The 16,995-nt window shown below is 46.0% G+C and overlaps 1 protein-coding gene across 1 annotated transcript; it reads left to right on the forward strand.

The window, feature by feature from the left end:
- Positions 1-468: 468 nt before the first annotated feature.
- On the forward strand, positions 469-1,781 carry IFNL3 (interferon lambda 3). The gene is made up of 5 exons (XM_059383458.1): positions 469-642; positions 934-1,011; positions 1,268-1,411; positions 1,513-1,596; positions 1,683-1,781. The coding sequence occupies exons 1-5, from the start codon at positions 469-471 to the stop codon at positions 1,779-1,781; spliced, it is 579 nt and encodes a 192-aa protein (XP_059239441.1).
- The last annotated feature ends 15,214 nt before the right edge of the window (positions 1,782-16,995 follow it).

The following is a 16,995-nucleotide window of genomic DNA, read 5'->3' on the forward strand; positions in this document are numbered from 1 at the left end:
TCACGCAGGTAAACACTGAATCAGAGTTCAGTTTCTCTTTCGCTCCCAAGGCTCAGCTGGCTCTGGGCTTTCCCAGGCTGGGGCCTCCCCTGGTGGTGGATGTCAACCTGGGGCTGTGTTTTCACTTTTCCTACATCAGCTGGAGTTGCCCATCTGTTCTGGTTAAAAGCTGCAGCATGGGGCTCAGGCAGGAGTCACACAGACGAAGCTGGAAGTTCAGAGACGCAGACAGGACAGTCTCCAGGGTTCCAGAGGAGGACACTAAAGTCAGAGACACCCACCGAGACTGAGTGAGAATCCTAGGCAACAGCCTTGAAGGGAACATCCGGATTCTCCTATTGGCTGAAGGAGACAAGCATCCAGGAATGAAGCTGGGTGAGCCCCCTAGCATGGCCCGTAACCCTCACCTAACCCTCAGTGCCTGATGCTCCCTGACCCCTCTCCTTTCTGTCCTTCCGCATCACAGATATGGCCGTGGGCTGCCTGCCGGTGCTGATAGCTATGGTGCTGACCCGGACAGAAGCAGTTCCTGGCCCCAAGCCCCTCGAGGTCTTCCCTGATGCAGGGGGCTGCCACTTGGCCCAGTTCCAGTCTCTGTCCCCGCAAGAGCTGCAGGCCTTCAAGAAGGCCAAGGACACCTTTGTGAGTTTCCCCACAGTCCCGCCTCCTGTGGGCTAACCTTCCCCTCACCCCCCACCTCTTTGGGTCACCATGCTGCTCTCCTCCAGAGGAGGACATGCACCCTTCCCTCGCTGGGCTAACCTCCCCCAGGCACTCGCTGGGAAGACTCAGGGCCCCCCGGGGTCGAGGTGCCTCTACTCTCCTTTTACAAGTTAACTTCGGTTCTTCCTGCTGTTAGCATCATCTGGTCCTACTGGATGTTCTCCCTTCTGTCTCACCTACTGGGGGCTGACCTCTGCCTTTGCTCTCCAGGAAGAGTCACTCTCCCTGAAGGCTTGGAGCTGCCGCCCCCGCCTCTTCCCCAGGACCTGGGACCTACAGCAGCTGCAGGTAAGGGACAGTGAGGCTCACCCCTGCCCTCCCCTGCTCCTCCTCTTCTGGCTCCTTAGGCGGCCCCTTCATCTCCTTCCCACATGTCCCTCTCCTCGTTCTCCCCCACCAGCACCACACACCGCTTACCCTCCCTGAGCACACTGGCTGTGCCCTCTCACCTGTCCCCTGTCACCTTTGCCTGGCCCTTCCTCAGTCCTCCCCACCTGTCCTCTCTCGTGTACAACTCTCACCTGTCTCTGTCTCCCATCCTCAGGTGGGGGAGCGCCCCGTGGCCTTGGAGGCCGAGGTGGCCTTGACCCTGAAGGTCCTGGAGACCATGGCTGACAGGTCCCTGGGGAGCATTCTGGACCAGCCCCTTCACACGCTGCGCCACATCCAGTCTGAGCTCCAGGCCTGTGTGAGTGCTCAGGGTACCTGGGTCCTGTCTGCGCTCTGACCGCCTGAACCTCCCCCTCCACCACAGGCCCCGCCTCACACACCACCCTTCTCTGCCCACAGGTGGAAGCTCAGCCCCTGGCAGGACCCCGGCCCCGAGGCCGCCTCCACCACTGGCTGCACCGGCTCCACGAGGCCCCAAAGAAGGTGGGTGACCAGGGAGGGCCAGTGTCTGGGGACAACCGGGAGCCCAGATGATGGACAGCCAGTGACCCAGCCGTTTCTCCCCACAGGAGCCCCTTGGCTGCCTGGAAAACTCCGTCATGTTCAACCTCTTTCGCCTCCTTACCCGGGACCTGAAATGCGTGGCCAGTGGAGACCTGTGCGCGTGATCCCCAAGACCCACCTGTACCTGTCCTGACATCCCAGCTAGTACCTATGCAGCAGCCACTTTTCTTAATGTATTGCCACCAAATCATTATTTATTATTTATGTGCAGGGATTCTCAACGTGGACCCAATAAAATGTTTATTTTTCTACTTTGTATAAAAGTTTTGCAAATAAAAAAGTGAAAGAAATAACCCTCTTTGTAGTATGAGATTGTGGGTTTGTGTGGAATAAGTTTTTAGGTTTCTTTGTTTTTTGGGGGGTTTTGTTGTTGTTGTTTTGGTTGGTTGGGGTGTTTTTTTGTTTTGTTTTGTTTTGTTTTGTTTTGCTGTGATAACCAATTATCACAACCTTAACTCCAAACAAGACAAATCTCGTGGTTCTGCAGGTCAGAAATCCTAGTGGGCTTGGTAGTTCCTTTGCTGTGGGTCTTACGAGGCTGAACAAAGTGCTGCTGGCTGTATTTTTATTGGGGGGCCCTCTGGGAAGAGCCTGTTTCCAAGCTCATTCCAGTTGTCTTGCCATTGCAAAACAGAGGTCCCTGTTCCCCTGAGACTTTGTGACAGTCCAGCCTTAGCTCTTGGGGGCCTCTTTCTGGTCTTGATACATGGGACCCTACATGTGGCATCTGGCACCAAATTCTGGCATCTGACACCTCAGGTCAATGATTATGGTTTTCTGCTTGAGTTTGAGCTGTCCCTTGCTGCTTGCACAGAGATTCCTCCTGAGGGGAAAAGCTGTATAAACTTAGATCTCACACAGTGCCTTTAAAAATTGAATCCTCTCCAGTTTCTGCGTGGCTCTGGTTTCTCTCTAGTGCCTCCAAATAGTTGTTTTTAATTTTTAAAGTTAAAAAAAAATTATTTTGAGGAGGAGGGGCAGAGGGAGAGAGAAAATCCTAAGCAGGCTCCATGCACAATGCAGAGTCTGACATGAGGCTTGATCTTATATGACGCTGAGATCATAACCCCCACAGGAATCAAGAGTCAGTCACCTAACAGACTGAGCCACACAGGCACACCTGAAGAGTTACTTTAAAAAAAACTTTTTTGTATATTTTTATTTTTTTAAAAAAGATTTATTTATTTATTTTAGAGAGAGAGAGAGGGAGGGAGAGAAGGAGGGAGTGGCAGAGGGAGAGAGAGAGTCCCAAACAGACTGCACTGAGAACAGAACCCGACACTGGGCTCCAGCTTGTGACCCCAAGATCAAGACCCTGATATCATGACCTGAGCTGAAGCCAAGAGTTGGGCACTTAACTGAGAGCGCAACCCAGGTAGCCCTAAATAGTTGTGTTTTGGGGGCATCTGGGTGGTTCAGTCAGGTAATCATCTGCCTTTGGCTCACGTCATGGTCCCGGAGTCCAGGGATCGAGCCCCACATTGGGTTCCATGCTCTGTGGGTAGTCTGCTTCTCTCTCTCCCACTCCCCCTGCTGGTGCTCTCTCTCTCTCACTGTGTCTCTCTCTGGAAAATAAATAAATAAAAGTTTTTAAAAATAGTTGTGTTTTTAAAAAAGATTTTATTTATTTATTTGGCAGAGAGAGAGAGCATAAGCAGGGGGAGAGGCAGGCAGAGGGAGAAGCAGGGCTTCCACCTGATGCAGGACTTGATCTCAGGACCCTGGGATCATGACATGAGCTGAAGGCAGACACTTAACTAACTGACCCACCCAGGCATCCCCTTATATAGTTGTTTTTTAAAAAGTAATTTTGTCCAGGGATGCCTGGATTGCTTGGTCGGTTAAACGTCTGCCTTTGGCATAGGTCATGATCCCAGGGTCCTGGGATCAAGTCCCTCATCGGGCTCCTTGCTCAGCGGGGAGCCTGTTTCTCCCTCTGCTCGCAGCTCTCCCTGCTTGTACTTTCACTCTCTCGTGCACATACGTGCACTCTGTCACTAGGAAATAAATAAATAAAATCTTTAAAAATTTCATTTTGTCCAGAGTTGGTAATTGTTGTCTGTGCAGAAGGTAGTGAGTACCCTCTCACCTGTCCCTGTCCCATCCTTTTCCCTCTGTGGTTCACCCTCAGGTGAATGATTCCACTTGGGTCTCTCCTGTGCCTGTAGACACATGTCAGTTGGGCTTTGATTGATCTGAAGGTTTGACAGACTTGGATGCCATTCACAGCTCACTCGTATGGCTGGCTGTTAGCTCAGCCAGGAATGTTGACCAGAACATCTGCAAATAGCTTCTCCACATGACTCAGATTTCTCCCAGCACTGCAGTCCCTGAACAGCTGAACTTCTCACAAAGGAGTTGGCTGCCCTCCAAACAATGTTTAAGGGACAGGAAGTGAAAGCTGAAGGCTAGTTAAGGGCTATGTCCAGAAATGACACTATGTTCTATTGGCCCCAGCTGTCTCAGGCCCTGTCCATATTTTAGAGTATGATGAAAAATAAAGCTCACTCTTTTTAAAAAGATTTTATTTATTTATTTGACAGATAGTGATCACAAGTAGGCAGAGAGGCAGGCAGAGAGAGAGGAGGAAGCAGGCTTCCCTCTGAGCAGACAGCCCGATGCGGGGCTCGCGGGGCTCGATCCCAGGACCCTGGGATCATGACCCGAGCCGAAGGCAGAAGCTTTAACCCACCGAGCCACCCAGGCACCCCTAAAACTCACTCTTGATTGTGGCGTAGCAATATCACATTTCAGTAGAGCATGTGGGACAGAGATATTGCTGGGAAATACAATTTGACCACAATAGACACAATCCTGAGCTATTTCCCGCCGCACAATACTCTAAGACTGCACGATGCTGTGATTGAATGTGAGTGTCTTTTCAGGGTCCATGGCTGCCCAGTGCCCAGAGGAGTCAAAAAAATCCGGACACTTCCAGAAGTTTTATCTAACACCAGTGTGAGGGGATAGGAGACTGGTTAGTATCGCTCTCCATGGTCCTGAATCTGTGTGATTTCTTCCTCACCAAAGCCATGCAGGAGAATGGTCCAACTCTACCAATACACACACACATCGTGTGTTCTTTGTTTTGTCAATATTGACAAAAATTGACATGAAATATAATAATAGAATAAAAAAGAACCATTCTGTTTTATAACAATAGCAAAAAGTTAGTGAAAGGTCACAGTGGATCCAGTCGTATTGTAAGTGCTGCCCAAGGGTAAGTCCTTAAATTCACACAATAATCCTATGTTGTAGGTACCATTATCAGCACACATTTTAAGTCCAGGAAAGGTGAAGGACAAAGAGGCAAATCACCCACTCCATGTTACACAAACTAATAAGTTAGGATTTGAGACAAATTATTCTTGACAGAGTCCATACTCTCTCTTTTTTTTTTTTTTTTTTTTTTTTTGAGAGAGAGAGAGAGAGAGAGAGAGAGAGGGAAAGAGAGCGGGCTCTCCCATGGTGGGGGGAGTGGCAGAGGGAGATGGAGAGAGAGAGAGAGAATGCTAAGCAGGCTCTATGCTCAGCACAGAGGCTCATGAGGTTCTCGATCCCACGACCCTGATATCATGACTTGAGCCAAAATCAAGAGTCAGATGCTCAACTGACTGCTATCCAGGTGACCTCTATTTTTGTCTTAGACCTGCATACTGAGCCAAACTATTCATGGTCTAAGCTCAGCCTCTTCAGCCATACGTGTAAACAAAGGACTAGGCAGCAATGCACCAGGACAGATGACCTGGAGGCTGGGCCCGCTCGTGCACAAGCGGACTTGTACTCTGGTCTTGCCTGTGCCTGATCTTAGGTGTACCATTTCCATCTCACAACAAACGGCTGCTTGGATAACCCGGCCTTAGGATCTGGTGGGTCAGGCAGCTCATAACTGGTCATGTGATATCCCGAGCCCCTGCACTTCCTGTCTGCTGTGACCCAGCAGCATGCCAGGCATTGCTTTATGAATGGAGTATACTTTGTTGTAGATGCCCTGACCTTGCTCCAGAACCCTAGTGGGGTCCCACTGTGATTCTCCCATTGAGGTTTGTATAAATGCCAAAAGAGGTCTTTTCTTACCACATATCCCTCAAGTTCCATAGGGTCTGTTGAGTCATATGCTTTAAGAGACAGAGGGGCTCACACCACAGCCTGGACCTCCTGCAGAGTCTATTCTGTTCTGCACCTCACTCCAAGCTGATACAGTTCCATGTTTGTGGCTTGGAGCATTATTCCCATATGCTGTTCCCTGAGCCCAAATGTGCCTAACCAGTTTTGTGCCTTTTTCTTAGCAGAGAGAGGTGTGAGTAGCAATGGTTTCTTTTGAAGGGGGTGTCCTGACATACCCCAGGCCACTGGACCCCTCAAGACTTGACCCATGTAGCAGGTGCCTGCAACTTTGAAGGGTTTCTCCTCCACCCTTGGGAGGATATTTTCCAATGTACTTTCACTTCTTCCTCTTAAAATCTGATTAGCATATTGCTGTCTAAGAGTGAGCCAATGTGGCATTCTGTGCTCAGATGGCCTAGATCCTTGCAGTTATAGTTATGGCAGAGGGCAGGATGGCTAACATATCCCTGGGGCCATATTGAATGTGCATCTTGGCCATCCTGAGTAAACATGACCTGCCTCTGATCCTCCTTTCTGAAGGGACAGAGAGATCATATTTGCCAGGGCAATGGTCACGTATCACACAGTGAGGCTGTGTTAACTCTCTTTGGCAAAGATAGCCTGTCCAGCAGAGCAGCTGCAAATTGGGCTACTATTTGATTAAATCTGCACTTCCACTGTCATCCACACCAACCAGATAGTTTTTGAAGAGGTCAGGCCAATGAACTAAATGAGGGTATGATGGGGACCACAATTCCTGCATTTTTCATGTCTTTGAGGATGGCATAGCTCTCTACCATACTCTCGGGGATATGATGATTTTTTTTTTTAACTGTGATGACTACGATGGGAAGGGGCCAGTTTCAGAGGCTTCTATTTGGTCTTTCCCCATTATAACAGCTCCAGGAGGGAGGTCTGGGTCATGATTCCATTTGTCAGCTGCCTCTATATGTCTCCCTGACTCTAGCAGAAGGGACAGAATGGCACTCTGGGTCCTCAGCATTGGTATTAATTCAGACCCTGTGTTTCACAGTTATCAAAAGATCTGAGTTTTCCCTTTAACCAGTGCACTGGTAACCAAAGTAATTGCCATTAGCAATGGCTTCCAGTAAATGTTTAACAACTGGCTCTCTGAGAAGAAGAGCTCTAATTTGCAGCATTTTCCTATTTCTATCATGTAAGTACAACAGCTATGACTGACATCAAGCTGCCACCAAGGCATCCCTGAGCACAGAGTCTGGAAGAGCTGTCCAGCAGGACATCATCATCTAGTATTTCTACATAGAAATAATAGACAAAGCATTTTACTTCCCCAGCACTGTCATAACAGAGTCCCACAAACTGTGTGACTTAAAATAGCAGAAAAAGTGTTGTCTCACATTTCTGAAGGTTGGAAATCCAAAATCAAGATATCAGCTGAGCCATGCCAGTTTCCCTCTGAAAACCTCATCTTTTCCAGGTGCTGGGTGTTTCCCAGCAATCCTTGGCATTCCTTGGGTGCACCACTGTGATCTCCCATGGCTGCCTTCCCCCTCAGTGCCTCTTCCTCTTCTCCTTCTTCTTTTTAAAGATTTTATTTATTTATTTATTTATTTATTTATTTATTTTAAAAGATTTTATTTATTTATTTGACAGAGAGAAATCACAAGTAGATGGAGAGGCAGGCAGAGAGAGAGAGAGAGGGAAGCAGGCTCTCTGCTCAGCAGAGAGCCCGATGCGGGACTCGATCCCAGGACTCTGAGATCATGACCTGAGCCGAAGGCAGCGGCTTAACCCACTGAGCCACCCAGGCGCCCCAAAGATTTTATTTATTATTTGACAGAGAGAGACACAGCAAGAGAGGGAACACAAGCAGGAGGAGTGGGAGAAGGAGAAGCAGGCTTCCCACTGAGCTGGAAGGCTGATGTGGGACTCAATCCCAGGACCCTGGAACCATGACCTGAAAGAACCAACTGAACCACACAGGCACCCCATTTTGGTAAGATTTTTAAATTTTAAGTTCATGTAATTTCATGTTTCTAATGGCTTTGCTTAATGGTAGACTTGCAAAATTCCTGAAAATTTAACAGTTGGCTCTGGTATGTTGATACAAACCACACCATGGGTTGTGGGTCCCTTTGAGGAAGGACTTTCCCTGAGTCTCTAGAACTCTTAGGAAGATCTCCTGAGTCTGCCTTGCATTTCATCTGCTACCAAGGCAGAATCTTGCTTTCAAGTTCTGCCTAGAGTTGGTGATTCACCATCTGAACCTGTCATTCTGGCTCAAGATACTTCCTCTTTCACCGGTATCTCATCTTTGCTCATCACAGGTAAACATTTTAATTATTGCACTGCTTAGTATGCTAGGTGTCTCCACACTCCACCTGCTCCTGGAGATTGGGTCCTCATTGCCAGCCAAACAGCAAGTGTCCCTATTCCAAAAGCCCATTGCTGAGTGTGCTTGATAAGAACTCTTTTGATACCAGTGGCCTTAGATTAGATTTTCTGGAACACTTTGACACAGAATTGTAGGCAGAAGGCTTATTGGGAAGAATCATTAAATTCTACTCCTGAAATGGATATTACACTAAATGTTAACTAATTAGAATTTAAATAAAAATCTAAATGAACAACAAAAAAGAAAAAATAAAGAAGACTGATTGGGGAGGGCTCTTGGGAGGTGCACGTGAAAGAACATGAGGAAGGAAGGACTGTGGAGGGCAAGTTGCCCTTTAAGGCAGTTCCACAGACATGTTGGCCCATCCTACAGAGAGCTCTGCAGATGAATTGACCCTTCAAAGTTGTTCCAAATAGCAGCTGCGATTGAGGCTTTGATAACTCTATGTTGGCCAATCACTGGCCATGGCCAATGCCCTATTTTTGAGGCAAGGCAGTTCATTGAAGCTGACAGTATTTCCTTCTTGAGGGGTGTGGCCAGGAGCCATCAGCAGCTGCATTCCCAACAGCTGGGGCCTAAGTGTGCAGGTGCTGAGGAAGTGATTTGGGTAGAGTGTCAAAGTAACCATGACACAGACTAAGATTCAGAGCCTCATCTTTGCATGGCCCCTCCCAGTCTGGGGAGGGGGGGACTTCTCCATGGGGTTACACGGTTACCTGTTTTTGTAAAATAAGCAGAATAAAATCTTTTTCTGATTGGGTTTCCTTTTTCTATGGATATAATGTTGACATATACCATTATATTAATTTCAAGTATACAACTTAATGATTCGATATTTGGATATGTTATGAAATGATCACCTCAATTCATCATCATTCATACTTAAAATTTTCTTTCTTGAGATGAGATTTTAAGACCTATTCTCTTAGCAAATTTCAAATCTTCAATAGGGTATTATTAGCTATAGTAACCGTACAATAGGTCCCCAGGAATCATTTATTTCATAACTGGAAGTTTGTAGTTTTGATCACCTTCACTCATCTTGGCCACTCCTATCCCCCTTGTCTGTCTCTGGTAACCATCAATCTGTTCACTGTGTCTATGAGTTGTTTAGTTTTTGTAGGTTTGGCTTTTTTGTTGTTGTTGTTGTTGTTTTGTTTTGTTTTTAGCTTCTACTTATAAGTGAGATCATATGGTGTTTGTCTTTCTTGGGCTTTTTTCACTAAGCATAATGCCTTCGAGGTCCTTCCACATCTTGTCATCACAAATGACAAGATTTTCTTCATTTTGGGGGCTAGTAGTATTCCATTGTTATCTGTATGCTACACCTTTTTTACCCATTCATCCACTGATAGACACTCAGTTTGCTTCCATTCCTTCACTGTTGTAAATAATGCTGCAATGAACACAGGGGTGTATAGCTCTTTTGAGTTAGTGTTTTCTTTTCCTTTAGATAAATACCCAGATGTGCAATTGCTGGATCATATGGTTCTATTTTTTTTAAGTTCTTTTTTTTTTTTAAGATTTTTTAATTTATTTGACAGAGAAAGAGATTACAAGTAGGCAGAGAGGCCGGCAGAGAAATAGAGAGAGAGAGAGAGGGAAGCAGGCTTCCTGCTGAGCAGAGAGCCGGATGCGGGGCTTGATCCCAGGACCCTGAGATCATGGCCTGAGCCGAAGGCAGGCGTCTGAGCCACCCAGGCGTCCCTTGGTAGTTCTATTTAAAAAAAATTTTTTAGGAAGCCCCATACAGTTTCTCATAGCGGCTGCATCCATTCAGTTTTTCAAAAGGAGTCCCGAAATGCTGTGAGCTTCAAGTCCCACTAATCGCAGATCTGCCTCTTTGAGTGAGAGCAACTCCAACCAGTCAATTCATGCTGAACAGAGTTTGCATAAAAGTTGAGCTGCTGTAACAAAAAGACCCTCAAAGTAGTGGATGAAAAAAAAAAAAACCCACAGAAGTGTAAAGCTCTACCACCCCACAGCCCCAAGGGGAGTGATCCAGCTAGCAGGGTGTTTCCACTCAGTCTTCTAGGGACCCATTTTTTTCCCTGCTCTACAATCCCCAATCCCCTGAGGGCAGGCATTCTTACCCATTTTCATGCATTGGACTTCAAGACAGACTTGCAAAGCTTCTCAAAATAAAATACACAGGACAAAGAAATCCATTTCTTATTGCAATGCAGTTATCAAAATATTTTTTAAAACTGCAATATAGTAATTTATGTGCTTCTTCACTATTGTGTTAAATAAAAAGCCACTCATGGCAGCTTTAATAGCTACTTTAACTTAAAAGTAGAGGTGATCATAAATAATATTTTGAGATGCCTGTTAGAAGATAATGCAATAAGAAAGTATCTGAAAATATCTTTCAGTGACAAAGGCACAAGTTCTGCCAGCACCATTGTGGTTTGTTGCCACCATTGTGTGGTGGACTGAAGAGTGGGTCTCAGAGATGTTCTTGGTCCCTGGAACCTGTGACTATTTCCCCTTACACAGTAAAAGAGGCTTTGCAGATGTGATTAAGTTAAATGTCTTGAGATGGGGAGATTATTCTGGGCTGTCCAGGTGGACCCAGTAAAATCACAGGGGTCCTTTTTTTTTTTTTTTAAGATTTTATTTATTTATTTGTCAGAGAGAGAGAGGAAAAAAAAAAAAAAACAAGCAGGGGAAATGGCAGACAGAGGGAAAGGGAGACGCAGGCTCCCCGATTAGCCAGGAGCCCAATGAGGGACAATCCCAGGACCTGGGATCATGACCAGAGCCAAAGGCAGATGCTTAGCCAACTGAGCCACACCAGGCATCCCCACAGGGGTCCTTATAAGAGGAAGGCAGGAGGGTTAGAGTCAAGAGCAGGAGGAGTGCCATGGGAAGCAGCAGATTGGAACGCTGTGGGGAAGGAAACCCAAGTCAAGGAAGCCAGGTGACCCTCAACATTGAATAAGGCAAGGAAATGGATTCTCCCCTGTAGTATCTAGAAGGAACCAGCCCTGCCAACACCTTGATTTTAGACTTCCAACCTCCAGAACTATTGTAGCATAAATTTGCAGAGTGTTTTGTTCTGTTTCTTTGATTAGGCAATTTTTTAAAAAAGATTTTATTTATTTATTTGACAGACAGAGATCACAAGTAGGCAGAGAGGCAGGCAGAGAGAGAGGAGGAAGCAGGCTCCCTGCTGAGCAGATAGCCCGATGTGGGACTCGATCCCAGGACCCTGAGATCATGACCTGAGCCGAAGGCAGCGGCTTAACCCACTGAGCCACCCAGGCACCCCTGGTTAGGCAATTTTTAAAAGGTTTCACTGTGAAGAACACACAGAAGATTTACCATCTTGGCCATTTGTAAGTGGACAGGTTGGTAGTATTGTCTTCACATGGTTGTGCTACCCACTCCAGAACTCCTTCATCTTGCAAAACTGAAACCCAGTACCCATGAAACAACAATTTCTCCTCTCCCTCCACCAGCCCCTGGCAACCACCGCCCTACTTTCTGTCTCTATGAATTTACCAACTCCAGGTACCTCCTATAACTGGAATCCTACAATATGTTTATTTTTGTGACTGGTTTATTTCACTTAACATTGTGTCCTCAAGGTTCATCCATGTTACATCTCACCATGTGTCAGAATCTCCTTCCTTTTTACAAGCTGAATAATGGGTTGCCTGGGTGGCTCAGCTGGTTAAGCACCAGACTCTTGGTTTTGGTTCAGGTCACAATCTCAAGGTCATGAGACCAAGTCCTATGTCAAGCCCCACAAGGGGCTCCAAGCTCCGTGCTCAGCAAGGAATCCATGGAGATTTTCTCACTCTCCCTCTTCCTCTGCCCCTCTCCCCAGTAAATAAAATAAAATCTTAAAGAGACCTGAATAATATTGCATTGTATGTATGGACCACATTTTATTTGTCCAGTCATCAGGTGATGGAAAATTTGCATTGTTTTAAGTTGCTAAGTTTATGGTGATCTGTTACAGCTCTGCTCTATCAAACACATTCTTCACGAGTTCCCACTTGCCTGGTTTTCTTCCTACCTCTCTGGTGCCTTCTTTTCAGTCTTCTTTGCTGATTCATCTTCTCATCTCCCCATCTATAGACATTGGAATATACCAGAACTCATCCTGGCCTTTATCTCTTGTATCCGTGATGCATTCATCTATTCTCATGGCTTTAGAGCCTACCTGACCTCTACAGTCATGGCACTCGGGACAGATTGAATTATTGGTGCAAATTCTTCCAATTCCCTGCGTCCATACCCTTGACACAGTCTCACTGAAGACAGAGTTTACTTCTCTGCCTCTTGATTTTTGACACAGCCATATTAATTGTTAAGCCAATGGTGTATATCTAGAAGAGGTAATGTGTCAGTTCTCAGTCTAAGCCTTAAGAAGCCTCCTGAGCTTTGGTCACGGCAATTAGAGCTCTCCTGGCTTGCTGCTGTCCCTCAGCTTGGCCTCAGACCAGAGCCAGCTAGACCCACAGCTTAAAGCAGAGCCACCCAGCTGAACCTGGTCTGAATCTACCAACCCCAGATACCAGTAGAGCCACCTCCAGCTGGTCTGCAAATGCTGGGCTAAGTAAGCGATCATTGTATTTTTGAGGTTTCTGTAGTTGCTTATTACATAGCACAAACTGACTGATATAACTCACAAACTTTGATCTTCAGACTTCACCCCAGAACTCCAGGCTTATATATCAGATTGACCACTGAACAACCTTATTTACATGTTCAGTGGACTTCTCAAACTTATCATACCCAAAATGTAACTCCTGCTCTTCTCACTTAAAACCTGGGGGTGTCTGGGTGGCTTGGTCAGTTAAGTGTCTGCCTTTGGCTCAGGTCATGATCCCAGGTTCCTGGGATTGAGCCCCACGTTGGGCTCCCTGCTCAGCGAGGAGTCTGCTTTTCCGTCTCCCTCTGCTGCTCACCCTGCTTGTTCTCTCACTCACTCGCTCTTTTAAATAAATCTTTAAACCTGTTATTTCTATAATCTTTCTCAACCCATTAAATGGCAGTTCATCTTTCCAAACCCCCAGGTGAAAGACCTTGGAATCAGCCTTGGCTCCCTTTCTTTGGTCATTTCCCACATCTGTTTAGCAAATCCAGTTGTAAGTATGTGCCGAATCTGACCATTTCTCACTCTCTCCACTGCCCCTACCCTAGTCTTGTCCATCTTCTCCCACCTGGATCATGGAAGCAGCCTCCTCCCTGAGTTCCCTACTCCTGCTTCAAATCCCCCAGTCTGTTCCTCATACACAGCCAGAGGGACTCCGTGAATACCTGAGTCAGGTCAGGAGTCTCCCCTGATCTCTCCTGGCTCCATCTCACTCAGAGTAAAAGACAAAGTCCTTATATAAGGCTCCATATGACCTGCCCCCATGACCTCTCTGACTCCTTCTCGTCCCCTCTCTTCCTACCTCTCTGCATTCTGCCCACACAAACTCCTTGCCATTTCTTAAATACTCTTTTGCTCTGGCAGTTCCCTCTGCTGGGAATCCTCTCCCCCCAGCATTGCCATAACTACCCTATTTCCCCTCCACAAGTCTTCGCTCAAATGCTTCTTCCTGAGGCTTCCCTGACCACTCATTCAAAATTATTCCCACCTTGTTCTATGCTCTCTGCTTGATTCACTTTTCTCCATTGCAGGTACACCCTCTAGCATTCAGTCATTACATTTATTTTATTTTGTTCATTGCCTGTCTTCCACAATGGAATATGATCTCTACGAGGGCAATGTTTTTTGTCTACCTAGTGAAGCCAATTACCCCCCCTCCCTGGCCCCGGAATGTGAGTGGTATGACATGTCATTTCTGTGTGCATTGCCTGCTTTTTCCTATGACCAGAAATTGACCACAATTCAGGTATTGTCTGAGTATAAACAGTAGCAAGCAGAGCCCCAAACTGACCTGTGATGAGTGCACAGCGTGAGAAAGAGATGAACTTTTGCAAATGTCAGCCCCTGAGGGCTACTTGTTACTGCAGGAAACACAGCCTCTCTTAACTTACAGGTTATTGTCACCAACCCACTGAGTGTCTATGAAGAGTAAATGAGAACATGTGTGGGGGGCCTTTGACAGAGAATTTAGCACATAGTAAATGGGCACTATTACTGTATCACTTTTATTATTGCTACTGTCATTATTTTTAATTATACTACTACTACTTTGGGGGTATATTAACACCAATCTAATCTAGCCCTTGACTCCTGGAAGTCCCTTCCCCCTGCTCCCCATAATCACTTTTTTAAAAAATTGAGGTACATGGGCACCTGGGTGGCTCAGTTGGTTGAGCAACTGCTTTCAGCTCAGGCCATGATCTTGGAGTTCCGGGATCAAGCCTCACGACAGGCTCCCAGCTACACAGAGAGTCTGCTTCTCCCTCTGACCTCCTCCCCTCTCTTAATCTCTCTCTCTCTCTCATTTTCTCTCTCAAATAAATAAATAAAATGTTTTTAAAATTGAGGTACAACTGACATATAACATTATGTTAGTTTCAGGTATACAACATAATGATTCAACATTGGTATATATTGTGAAATGATCACCAAATAAGTCTAGTTAACATCCATCACCATATATGGCTACAAATTTTTTTCTCTTGTGATGAGAATTTTTAAGATCTATTGTCTTAGCTACTTTCAAGGTATGTATGTATGTATTTTTAAGAGAGAGAGAGAATGAGCTGGGGGATGGGCAGAGGGAGAAGCAGGGCAGGGGGGGAGCAGGGAGCTCAATGAAGAACTCAGTCCTAAGACCCTGGGATCATGACCTGAGCCAAAGGCATATGCTTAATGAATTGAGCCACCCAGGCACTCCTGCAACTTTCAAATATGTAATACAAATTATTAACTGTAGTCATCACGCTATAATTACAATCCCATGACATTTATTCTATAACTAGAAGTTAGTACCTTTTGACCCATTTCACCCATTTTCCCAAAGTCTACCCCAACCTCAGGCAACCACCAATCTGCTCTCTATTTCTATGAGTTTGGTTTTGTTTGCTTGTTTGTTCTTTCTGTATTCCACATATAAGTGAGATCATCCAGTATTTGTCTTGTTCTGACTTACTTCACTTAGAATGATGCCCTCAAGGCCCACCTATGTTGTTGCATATGGCAAGATTTCCCTTTTTTATGGCCAAATGACATTCCATTGTGTGTATGTACTGTATTTCCTTATCCATTCATACACTTAGGATGCTCCCATGTCTTGGCTATTGTTAGCAGCGTTGTGAGGAACAAGAGGGTGCAGCTATCTTTTTGAATTGGTGTTTTGTTTTCTTCAGGCAAATACCCAGAAGAAGAAGTGTTGGATCTATAATCACTCTGATTCCCTGGAAGACTTTAACCAACACCCCATTTCTCAGGGGATCTCCTGCTCCAGTTACTTCTCCTAGAGAATATGAGCTCTTTAGGGCAAGGTCACTATATTCATTTCCTATGGCTGATTAATCACCACAAACTCAGTGACTTGCAACAACACGATGTACTCTCCCACAGTTCTGGAGGCCAGAAGGTTGAAAGTGAGATTTCAAAGGCTAACATCAAGTGTCAGCAGGGCTGAAATTCCTCAGGGATGATTCAGGGAAGAATTCATTTCCTTGCCTTTTTCTTTCTTTTTTTTTTTTTTTTAAATTTTATTTTATTTATTTATTTTTTTAAAGATTTTATTTATTTATTTGACAGAGAGAGAGATCACAAATAGGCAGAGAGACAGACAGAGAGAGAGATGAGGAGAAGCAGGCTCCCTGCTGAGCAGAGAGCCCAATGTGGGACTCGATCCCAGGCCCCTGGGATCATGACCTGAGCCGAAGGCAGAGGCTTAACCCACTGAGCCACCCAGGTGCCCCTCCTTGCCTTTTTCAACTTCTGGTGGCCACTTGCCTTCCTGGACTTGTGGCCCCTTCCTCTGTCTTCAAAGCACATCACCCCAATCTCTGCTCAGGTGGTCATCACTTCTCTGGAGTAACGTCTCCCTCAGCCGCCCTCTTACAAGGACATGTGTTTCCAGTTAGGGTCCACCCACATAATTTAGGGCAATCTTCCCCACCTGAAGCTCCTTAATGCAATCACATCTGCTAAGTCCCTTGTGCCAAATAAGGTCACACGCATGGCTTCCAGGATTAGTACCTGAATGTGGCTGGATGCCATTAATCAGCCCACTGCAACCCGCCTACTCGCTACCATACCCAGCCTGTGATTAGGAAGGACTCCATTTTTAATTCTCCTGCAGATCTGGGTCCTATCTGACTCTCTGTCATCCCACAACCTGCCTCTTACCCAAGCTTTTTGACCACATCTCCATATCTGTTCTTTCTTTAGTGATAGGAAACTTAGACCTGTCATTCCATAAATGGCTAACCTGGGTTAAGACAGCTTCCTGCGTCATCACGTGCCCACCTGCAGCTAAGTTCTGACAGCAGGATGTAGAGAGCAGTATCCTGTGGTACTTCTGGTGAGGCATTCCTTCTTCCTCCCTCCCTCCCATTCCACCTGGGATGTGGATGTGAAGGATGGAGCTCAAGCAATCATCTTGGACCATGAGGAGGAAGCCACATACTGGTGATGGAGCAACAGTATGGAAGGAGGTTGGGTCCTGACACCAGAGCCCTAGACAGCTTGGGTGGTTCCTCTCTTCCTAGAAGAGAGAGTATTCCTCATTGATAGTAAAACTCAATGCTAATCTGTGCTAGCAGAATAATTGTCCCCCATAGATGTCCATGTCCTAATCTCCAGTCCCCATGAATACGTTATATTACATGGAAAGGGGGGTTAAGTCTGCAGATTGAACTAAAGTGCTAATTGGGGCACCTGGGTGATTCAGCCGGTTAAGCGTCTG

The sequence above is a fragment of the Mustela nigripes genome, chromosome 17 (assembly GCF_022355385.1).
Source record: "Mustela nigripes isolate SB6536 chromosome 17, MUSNIG.SB6536, whole genome shotgun sequence".
NCBI lineage: Eukaryota > Metazoa > Chordata > Mammalia > Carnivora > Mustelidae > Mustela > Mustela nigripes.